We start from the raw sequence: 11,351 nt of genomic DNA, 5'->3' as shown, positions 1-11,351 counted from the left end.
CCTCACTGAAAAGCTCCGCAGGCAGATTCAATCAACCCTTTTTGTGATGCCAAATTGTTGAAGAAATTCCACACATGGACACTCAAAGTCAATCTTAAATTAATCATTGTTTATTAACAGAATGCTGGAGAGGTAACAGTCAAACTTAGATTTATAAAGTACCGGTTTGAAGTGAAGTCCCCTGGGGCAGTCCCGTTAGTTCTCTTATATACTGCTTACACATACCAGTTATATTTGCATGATTTAGCTTATTCATTATTCATCATTAATTCATCATTAACATTTGGTTCATGCATGTGATCGACCAATACTGGTTCATGCATGTGACAGACCGATCTCTCCAAGCTGAGACCTTGAAACTGAGATATCCCTTTCTGTTCTCAAAACAAGGTTCTGGGCATACTGCCAAATTGCAGATACTGATAGTGAGGATTCCTCCCAGGCATGTTCATTCAGTGACTTGCATGAACACAGAAATTGGTTATTAGAAAAGCACAAATATAACATTTTCCATCACACTCTGCCAAAACGTCATTCCATCACCTCGTATTAAGATGACATAACATTACCATACAACAGAGTCATCTTCAACCTGAGAGGAAATGGAATTGCATCAGGGAATTGATTAGAACATCAGGGGTAACAATCTTACCGTGGCTATCACACATTTAATGTGAGACTCACCTGTATCCAAGTGCCACAGGCTTTGACAGGGAACTGGTAGATGGCAAATGCTGCTGTGGTGTCAACAGGGCTGCAGATGTTATCATCAGCTCCTCCAAGTAGACTGACAGTGGACAAGTCAAGATGAGGTTCAGTGACCATCCCTGGTGCAGTGGAGAGTCTGAGCGTGAGAGATACTAGCAACTTTATGTGATGGGTAGGCCTAGTTCAGATCTCTGACAAATTCAATTGGACATCCAAACAGCCAACACAAATCCATATAGTCCAAAACATTCACTAAAACAACATGTCAAGTTCTACCATCAGATCACAATTGAAAGTAAACAGCATATTAGGACTACCAGCATTCCCATAATAACACAGCTCCCTGTCAAAACAACAGCTCAGACTCACAGTCAGTCAAATATACAGTGCCTTCTGAAAGAATTCAGACCCCCTGACTTTCTCCACATTTTGTTAAATTACAGCCTTATTCCACACCTCAATGGGTCAATGGCTACTTTCGCAACTGGCTGCGTGACTATTGCAGTGCAATGGGTGTAACTTTTGTTCACTATTTTGATACCTTTTGGAAACAAAACACATTTTATGAGGAGGATGGGATCCACCCAATTAATTTGGGTTCCTAGATATTTTCACAGCATTATAAAGCTATGTTGAGACAATTAATTATCAATGACCCAAGCCCAGCTCAGTTAATCCCTACCATTGTGATGCTGAGTTGTCATTATGCTTCCACAAATGTAAATTATCCCAGGGGCGTTGGTAGACACAATGTAGGTAATTTAATTTATGTTCCTCTAACTGCCCTGAAGGCCTCTGCTGATCCTACAGCTATTGTATACAGTAATCATGTGCCTATGATCCAGATGTATACTATTAACACCTAGGCGGTGTGCCCTATTAAGAAATCTACCGTGTGCAGCTCGCCCTGCACTAAACTAAAAAACACGAGTATATTTACTTCTGCTAAACTTCCCAGTAAAGCAATTAAAACAAGCAAGCATCCCAGAAAAGTGCTCAAAATGAACTACAGATGCTGACGTGGGCTAAGAAACAAGGTTCATGAAATCAATAATTTGCTATTAACAGATGACATTCATATTATATCTATCTCTCAAACTCACTTAGATAATACATTTGATGATACAGTAGTAGCAATACAAGGTTATTACATTGATAGAAAATACAGAAATGCCAATGGTGGAGGTGTTGCTATTTATATTCAGAACCACATTCCTGTAAAGCTTAGAGAGGAGCTCATGTTAAATACTGTTGAAGTAATATGTCTACAGGTTCATCTGCCTCACCTAAAGCCCATTCTTGTGGGAAGCTGCTATAGACTACCAAGTGCTAACAATCCGTTTCTGGATAACGTGTGAAATGCTTGATAATGTAATGCGATATCAACAGAGAGATATATTTTCTGGGTGATTTAAATATTGACAGGTTTTCAACAAGCTGGCCACTCAAGAAAAAGCTTCAAACTTTCCACCAGTGCCTGCAACCTGGTTCAGGTTATCGGTCAATCTGACAGGTTAGTTACAAACAGCACAGGAATGAAATCATCAAATCTAGAGTCGGCTTTCTATTCCGCAACAAAGCCTCCTTCACTCACGCCGCCAAACTTACCCTAGTAAAACTGACTATCCTACCGATCCTCGACTTCGGAGATGTCATCTACAAAATAGCTTCCAATACTCTACTCAGCAAACTGGATGCAGTTTATCACAGTGCCAACCGTTTTGTTACTAAAGCACCTTATACCACCCACCACTGCGACCTGTATGCTCTAGTCGGCTGGCCCTCGCTACATATTCGTCGCCAGACCCACTGGCTCCAGGTCATCTACAAGTCCATGCTAGGTAAAGCTCCACCTTATCTCAGTTCACTGGTCACGATGGCAACACCCACCCGTAGCACGCGCTCCAGAAAGTGTATCTCACTGATCATCCCTAAAGCCAACACCTTATTTGGCCGCTTTTCCTTCCAGTTCTCTGCTGCCTGTGACTGGAACAAATTGCAAAAATCGCTGAAGTTGGACACTTTTATCTCCCTCACCAACTTTAAACATCTGCTATCTGAGCAGCTAACCGATCGCTGTACATAGTCCATCGGTAAATAGCCCACCCAATTTACCTACCTCATCCCCATACTGTTTTTATTTATTTACTTTTCTGCTCTTTTGCACACCAGTATCTCTACCTGCACATGACCATCTGATCATTTATCACTCCAGTGTTAATCTGCAAAATTGTAATCATTCGCCTACCTCCTCATGCCTTTTGCACACAATGTATATCGACTCTTTTTTTCTACTGTGTTATTGACTTGTTTATTGTTTACTCCATGTGTAACTCTGTGTTGTCTGTTCACACTGCTATGCTTTATCTTGGCCAGGTCGCAGTTGTAAATGAGAACATGTTCTCAACTAGCCTACCTGGTTAAATAAAGGTGAAATAAAAAAAATATATATTTTTTTTAAATGTACTGATCACATCTTTACTAATGCTAGAGAAATTAGCTTGAAAGCTAATTTCATCCATCAGATGTAGTGATCACAATATTGTAGCCATATCTAGGAAAACCAAAGTTCCAAAGGCTGGGCCTAATATAGTGTATAAGAAGTCATACAATAATTTTTGTAGTGATTCATATGTTGATGTAAATAATATTTGTTGGTCTGTGGTGTGTAATGAGGAGCAAACAGACGCTGCACTTGACACATTTATGAAATTGGTTATTCCAGTTACTAATAAGCATGCGCCCATTATGAAAATGACTGTAAACACTGAAATCCCTGTGGCTCGATGAGGAATTTAACAATTGTATGGTTGAGAGGGATGAGGCTAAAGGAATGGCAGGAATGGCTGCACAACCAATTGGCAAACCTATTGCAAATTGAGAAATTCATGTCACTAATCTGAATAAAAAGAAGAAACTACACTATGAAACAAAGTTAAGTGATATAAAAAGCTTTGGAGCACTTAAAATGAAATTTTGAGAAAACAGGCAAACTCAGCTCCATCATTCATTGAATCAGCTCATTCATCACAAAGCCGACTGATATTGCCAACTATTTATGTTTTTTTAATTGGCAAGATTAGCTAATTTAGGCATGACATGTCAGCAACAAACAGTGACACTACACATCCAAGTATATCTGACCAAATTATGAAAGACAAGCATTGTTATTTTGAATTCTGTAAAGTGAGTGTGGAAGAGGTGAAACAAGTATTGTATATCAACAATGACAAGCCACCAGGGTATGACAACTTGGATGGAAAATTACAGAGGAAAATAGTGGATGATATTGCTTCTCCTATTTGCCATATTTTCAATTTAAGCCTAACTAGAAAGTGTGTGCCCCCAGGCCTGGAGGGAAGCAAAGATAATTCCACAAACTAAGAATAGTAAAGCCCCCTTTACTGGCTCAAATAGCCAACAAATCAGCCTGTTACCAACCCTTGGTAAACATTTGGGGGGAAAAAATGTTTGACCAGATACAGTGCTATTTTACAGTAAACAAATTGACAAGACTTTCAGCACGCTTATATGGAAGGACAATCAACAAGCACAACACTTACACAAATGACAGATGATTGGCTGAGACAAATTGATAAAAAAATATTGGGGGTGCTGTGTTGTTAGACTTCAGTGCAGCTTTTGACATTATCGATCATAGTCTGCCGCTGTAAAAATGTGTTATGGCTTTACACCCCCTTCTATATTGTGGATAAAGAGTTACCTAAGGGTGTTATTTAATGGAAGTCTCTCCAACATAATCCAGGTAAAATCAGGAATCTTTACTAACGACATGCCACTGCCTTTGTGTAAAGCCAGTGTTTCTATGTATGCTGATGACTCAACATTATACACGTCAGCTACTACAGCGACTGAAATGACTACAACACTTAAAGAGCTGCAGTTCATTTTGGAATGGGTGGCAAGGAATAAGTTAGTCCAGATTTTTCTAATCTAAAAGCATTTTATTTGGGACAAATCGTTCACTAAACCATAAACCTCTACTAAATCTTAGCAGCAGCTAATGGGGATCCATAATAAATACAAATACACATTGTGGTTAACCGAACAACTGACATAATTTTGCCAAAACTTAAAGGAGCATCAGCATCAAGAGCCAAACCCTGAGCCAACAGGGTGCACTTCGTGTCATCAAATAACTTGGTGAAAAGTTCTTCTTCAAAGTTTAATTGGCGGAATACATCCAAAAAAGGTGGTTCGCTGCCACCTACTAAAAATAAATCATTATTTGCAGAAAAAAATAAGTAAAGTCAATATACTCCAGTCAAATGCACTCAGATCCTTACACAGGTTCTGGGGCCTGAGAGGAGAAATGCATTGTCAGACATTATTCCCTGCAGTGTCTCAGCAGTGAAATCATTGATATCCAAGAACATTTGACCTGCTTTCACAATGATTTCCAGTTTCTTCGATTTGTTTGTTTGTTAGTTTGTCCCGTACAATTAACCTTCACAATTAAGTGTTTTCAGGATCTCTCAACTAACTGACATCCACATAACTGTTGGGCATCACCCACTGCCATAGCTTCATCATCTCTGCTTCAACCTTTTTCACTGCCTCTGCATAGGAGAGCTTCTCAACAGCCCTGATCCTTCCTACTTGGACCTTCTTCACCCTAAACAGGACGTCCACTCAGGGAACTCTGCAACAATATTGAGTTTGCAAACACTTCAGATGTGGACAAATGTTTTACATTTATGACATTGAAGTGGCTTTTGTACATACGTTTGCGCTGCAGATCTAATACAGTCCTGCTTTACAAGGGTCGGGAGAAATTCAGCATCAAAACGTAAAAACAGAAAGGCTTTCCTCCTTTCCATTCACAGTGCAGGTTATGCGATGTGAATAAACTATTCCTGGCATGTTCATCTTAAACCATGAAGCCTCAATATCTATCGAGACGCCAGATAGGACACCTTTAATCGGTGCCCTACTCCGATAATCATAGCATTCCACTTCATGCGTCGACCATTTGTGCATCCACAAGTGCTTTCTCCTTTTGACACACATGAAAACAACACCATACCACTCCTGGTCACTTTGACTCTACTTCTCCCAATGCATCCTTCACAATCTTTGTGACGGCAAACGGGTTTCCCACCAAAAACATCCTTGCTCATGAGCCGCACAAGGAATGAGGCGTTATCATACCGAAGCTTATCTTGATTTACAACTAGTCCTTTAAGCTCCATTCTAAGATGTTAGAGTATTCCACTCATTTCCTCAATCTATACTCGCGCCAACAGAATCAAGCATCGCTTCTGCTTCCTCCATTACTCTCAAACCAACGTTAGAGCTTCTTCTTCTTTAGGTTTTATGGCAAACAAGTCAGTGCTTCAGCAATAAAACCTTCCATAGAGATAGCAATTACCGGTAGTTCTAATTATTAATCAACTAATCATCATTTTTGGAGGTGTAGTCTTCTGGCAGGTGGGACCGATTAGAATAGGGATGATGTCACTTTCCATAAGGCAAAAATATATATTTTACCACATGGAAAATATTTTCCTACATTTGTGAAATAAGAATGATCAATGATGTAGCACAAAAGTAGTCAACCTAGTCAAAGGCCAATAAACAATTGCGCAGGTAAAGTTCTGTGGTCACAATTTGCCCTAGTTGAACTACTCGAATGTTTGTTGTAAAAAACAAATATATATATATATATATATATATATTACATTTCATTTGAACACTGACTAAGTAGTTGAGATTGGAATTGTTGATTCTGGGTTGAGAAGTTAGAGAGCCAGGTTCCAACCTTATGAAGATGACTCTTTATAGATCCTTTATTTGAATTCTGGCAACTCCGCCTTAGTGTTGTTTCTTAATGTGCTTGGCTGTATCTGCTGGGTTCACATAGTTTTGGTTGATTTGCAGTACCATCCTCAGGGCCAAAAGCCTGTATAAAGACTGGGACAGAAAAAACAGGAGAATACACTATTTAAATTTAGTTTATTTCCTTCAAAAAGAAAAACACATGTGTAAAATCGTACATGTTCCCATCATCGTAGAGACCTAAACAGAGCTGAATGTTGGATATTTGTGCCGCATAATATTATGGAAGCAAGACTAATAGCGCACCTTCCACACAAAAAAAACACTTGTTGCTCTGGTCTATGCCAGGGACCCAATGCAGTTCTAGAGACAATTTCAAAAATATACCACAAGATGGCAGCACATTACAAGTTCTCACATCTCCAGCCAGGTAGCTACACTGACTTTCATTGGATATGCAATTGTACCATAAAAAAAAAAAAATCCAGTAAACCAATGTTCTTGCTCCCTATACAGTAGAAGGCATGTGAAAAGCTAAATTAAATTCAGACAAATTTCAAGACTCACATGTACACAATGTGATAAGAGTTTATTCAAATTTTAAAACGGTACATATTGGATTTAGGAAACAAAAATGTACCATATAGTAGTACACGAATACAAAACATGGGCACACTTCGACAGGGTAAAAAGGCTTTCCAATTTCCTATACTTCCCCATCTTAGATAATGCAGTTGGTTTTCAGTTTACTTTCATATTGTAGTGTTCTGTAGCATTCTCAGTTTCAACTTACCTACTGAAAAGGGACAGGTGTGTGTAAATTGATGATATTGATTTGATGTAAACTGTAAACAATGACTATTCAAATGTTGGACACAACTGGATTGCCTCTTGCTCCATAGATACACTACATGACCAAAAGTATGTGGACACCTGCTCGTTGAACATCTCATTCCAAAATCATGTTCATTAATATCGAGTTGATACCCCCCCTTTTCTGCTACAACAGCCTCCACTCTTCTGGGAAGGCTTTCCACTAGATGTTGGAACATTGCTGCAGGGACTTGCTTCCATTTAGCCACAAGAGCATTAGTGAGGACGGGCAATGATGTTAGGCGATACGCCTGGCTCGCTCTCGGCATTCCATGTCATCCCAAAGATGATCAATAGGGTTGTCAGGGCTCTGTGGAGGCCAGTCAAGTTCTTCCACACCGATCTCAACCAAACCACTTCTGGACCTTGCTTTGTGCACAGTGACATTGTCATGCTGAAACAGGAAAGGGCCACCCCCAAACTGCAGCCACAAAGTTAGAAGCAAAGAATCTTCTACCATGTCATTGTATGCTGTAGCGTTAAGATTTCCCTTCACTGGAACTAAGGGGCTTAGCCCAAAACAGGAAAAACAGTCCCAGACCATTATTCCTCCTCCACCAAACTTTACAGTTGACACTACGCATTAGGGCAGGTAGCTTTATTCTGGCATCCGCCAAACCAAGATTCGAATGTGGGACTGCCAGATGGTAAAGCGTGATTCATCACTCCAGAGAACGCGTTTCCATTGCTCCAGAATTGAATAACGGCGAGCTTTACACCACCCCACCACCTCTACTGCCAATGTTTGTCGATGGGGATTACATGACTGTGTGCCCGATTTTAAACACCTGTCAACAACGGGCGTGGCTGAAATTGCCGAATCCACTAATTTGAAGGGGTGTCCACATACTTTTGTAGATATAGTGTATGATAATAGTGTGGTGAAAGTTTGGGAGACTTGACTTAGCTCACTTTTAGCTTTCTGAGGAGCAAGACAGGAGGCGGATTGTCGATGCAGAGACAGGAATTGTAATGTTCAGTTGGTTGGTCTGCTACATACAGTATTATTGATGTTGAATGTAACTTTGCTCCATGCATTCTAACTATGTTCCACTCCAAATATCGTATGACCATTTGGGAAGGAAAGAGGGGTAGTTCTGTTAGGGAGACTTTCACTCTGCCATTTTGGATGATTTCACAGTTCTCCTGCATCGTGAGTCTTCCCTCCTCCCTCTTCTTCGCTTGCTACCTCCACTTTGGATCCCTTCTTTCCCATGTCACCCTTCCAAACCTCCTGTAGACATTCTGAGGGAGAGAGGGAAAACCCAGGTAAGTGTTTAACTCTGTGAACACGTGTATGTTGTGTTTGCCACTATTCAAGTGTCTTGGGTGAGTGTGTGCTTTAGGTACACGTTTGCAAGTGTGTATGCTATAGTGTGTGTGTCCAAACCTTGCTCGGAGGTCTTGAGAATGTGTGTCTCACACAGGAAGCGCTCCAGCCTCTCCTCCTGATGGTGGAAGTACCAGTCCTCCACAACCTCCTCATACTGCTCTAGCATCGTCTCACACTGAAACAACCCAACACCCACTTATTGTCATGAACACGCACAACCCTCTGCCTGTAAAGCTGTGTGTTGATGTGTAAACACACACGGGTATGTACCTGTTTCTTCATGTCGGACACCTCCACTGAGGGTTCGTCCCAGAGTTCATAGGGCAGACCCAACTCCACCTTCACCCCCTTATGGACCAAGTTCTTCAGGGTGGCCATGGTCTGACTGGTACCCTAAAACACACACAGATGGTTAGTTGATTCAGGTGTGTTAATACTGGGCTGGAACAAAATCCTGCATGCCATGTGGGTCCACAGGACCAGGATTGGAGAACACTGTTGTAAAGCATGAACATTGGTTAAACTGCGAAGATGGAGAGGTGTGAGGACCTTGGCGTATCGGAGGCTGCCAGGTCTCTCAGCATGGACACTGTACTGTAGGATCCCCTCACAGATGTTATCCACTGCCTCCGTCAGACGGGTCTCACTGAAAACAGTTATTTCAAAAATCACAACTACAAAATGAGTGGTCAAATCATTTCAGTCTATGACAAGAGAGCAGAGCTCAATGAGAGGCTTGCCTCTCCTTCTCCATAACATAAAAGTGGCTTCCTCTCCATGTATCCTTCCATTCATCGATCTTAAAGGCCAGTTGACCCATCCTGTTTTATCACATCAACACGGTTGAATGAGAGGGACACTTTAAACTACTCGTCCTGGGGTTACTTACGAGGTATTGTATTTGATCTTGCGTCTGCGTTTACCCGTGTCCAGCACTGCTCCTAGCTCCAGAACCTCCTTGGACCGACCCGTCTTCTCCAAGGCTGCTTGGAGCTCCACCGTCAGGAACTTACACACTATAGGGTTCCGACAGGCGGATGTTGTTCAAATGCATGTTAATTTACATTTATAAACACGTCCCATGTAAGTAAGAAAATGCATTCACAGACACTGAATCTCCTAGTTAGTTATCTAGCTAACGTTAGCTAAGTATACAAAAAAAGCTAACGCTGAGCAAGACATCGTCACATTCAATGTGTAACTACTGTAGCAAACGTTACCTTCGCATCGATTGGGCAGTCTTTCGTCCTCGGCTGATATAGCGAAGCTGCACACCCAAAAAAGGCACAAGAGGAAAAGTTCCATTGCAACTTTTCGCCAACTTGATTCCCTAAATCCGTTTACAGAAGCCACATCGGCATTTTTCTGAGAGACTCACAGCACGTAAATGGCAAGGCGCAGGCGCAGTGTAGTAGTTGAAGCTTCCCAAAAAGGTATTCACTTAACACAGCCAGAAAGTCATAAATATGGCTAAACCCCGCTATTTCCACAATTTATTTTCATACAATATTATTTTAGCCCTAACCTTAACCACACCGATAACCGTATGACTAACCTTAAATTAAGACCAAAAAGCGATTATTTATGATTTTCTTACATCTTTACGTTGCAGCCAATTGTGACTTTGTGGCTGTGTTATCTAGTGGAAAACACAAAAGGGGAAAGGCGGATCGTGCGAATCCGATTTAGGAAATCTAGTCGAGCATTGAAAAATTCAAACTCAAGGTGGGGAAAGATATTTATAGTGGACATTTGTCAAATGTAAACATTACAAAAAAGATGAACGTGCATTTATTTTATCTCATAGGGATTGTATTAAGTGAGTTTAGAGCTTTGGAGTCTCAAGCCCCCACTCCCCAGTTAGCAATGAGCACTCTAAGCCAGAGGAAAGAGTGCTGTGCCTTTTTAGCAGATTTATCACGCGGCTGCAATGCTCCTGAAGTTCACGTGCCGTTTTCCTCGCACAGCCATTGCTTGTCAGTGCTATAATTCAGAGCTAGAGCCTACTATTTATTGACCCCCATGATGAATTCTGGAGGGGCCTGTGGATCTGTCTTCATCCGTTCGTTCGCACATTAGTCATACAGGATATCTCAGACAGCAATGGCCTGGTTTTGACGAAATGTGGGTAAATGATGCATCTTGCCATTAAGATCAGGCATTTAAAAAATACACTAATTGGCCAGATGGTGGCGCTGTAACAAGAGATTGAAAATGCGAACTTTGAAAGGTCATGCCCCACATCCGTTTGACTTAAAGTCATGAAATTCGGTACATAGGTCCCTCTTCTCACAAGGAATACATTTGCCTAGGGACCCATTAGGACTGTCATGGTGGATCTTCTGCCATTTAGAATTTTGTGAAAAACACTACTCTGTTACCGAATGACTGATCTGCACAAAACTTGATATGTGGTATCGATGGACAATGGTCTCTCAACGCAATATTTTCCAGACTTGTACCTAAAACAACATAGACCAATAAACATTCATGTGGGTGTGGCCTGGCACATATTTGTATTGTAATGACATTTGGTACATATTTTGAAAACACTGTCAAGACTCAACAGATGCAAGAACATTTTGACCTCACAGTGGCACTATAACGGGCACATGTTTATATCTCTTGATCGGTTTGA

At 41.0% G+C, this 11,351-nt stretch overlaps 1 protein-coding gene across 1 annotated transcript; it reads right to left on the bottom strand.

Annotated features, from left to right (window-relative positions):
* Positions 1–7,077: 7,077 nt before the first annotated feature.
* Positions 7,078–10,147, bottom strand: cnpy4 (canopy FGF signaling regulator 4). Its single transcript, XM_020491497.2, has 6 exons — positions 9,934–10,147; positions 9,603–9,729; positions 9,263–9,359; positions 8,984–9,106; positions 8,771–8,888; positions 7,078–8,625 (listed from the first exon to the last, which is right to left on the bottom strand). Exons 1-6 carry the CDS (start codon positions 10,016–10,018, stop codon positions 8,516–8,518), a joined length of 660 nt encoding a protein of 219 aa, XP_020347086.1. The 5' UTR covers positions 10,019–10,147; the 3' UTR covers positions 7,078–8,515.
* Between the last annotated feature and the right edge of the window lie 1,204 nt (positions 10,148–11,351).

Source organism: Oncorhynchus kisutch, linkage group LG9 (assembly GCF_002021735.2).
Source record: "Oncorhynchus kisutch isolate 150728-3 linkage group LG9, Okis_V2, whole genome shotgun sequence".
NCBI lineage: Eukaryota > Metazoa > Chordata > Actinopteri > Salmoniformes > Salmonidae > Oncorhynchus > Oncorhynchus kisutch.
The sequence above is the reverse complement of the archived record's forward strand: the minus strand, read 5'-3'. Positions and strand labels throughout refer to the sequence as shown.

Coding starts and splice junctions, on each gene's coding strand:
- cnpy4 (XM_020491497.2), bottom strand. CDS start 10,018: ATGGAACTTTTCCTCTTGTGCCTTTTTTGGGTGTGCAGCTTCGCTATA. Junction 9,360..9,602: donor AAGATCAAATACAATACCTC/GTAAGTAACCCC, acceptor AACTGTTTTCAG/TGAGACCCGTCTGACGGAGG. Junction 9,107..9,262: donor GCAGCCTCCGATACGCCAAG/GTCCTCACACCT, acceptor TGTGTGTTTTAG/GGTACCAGTCAGACCATGGC.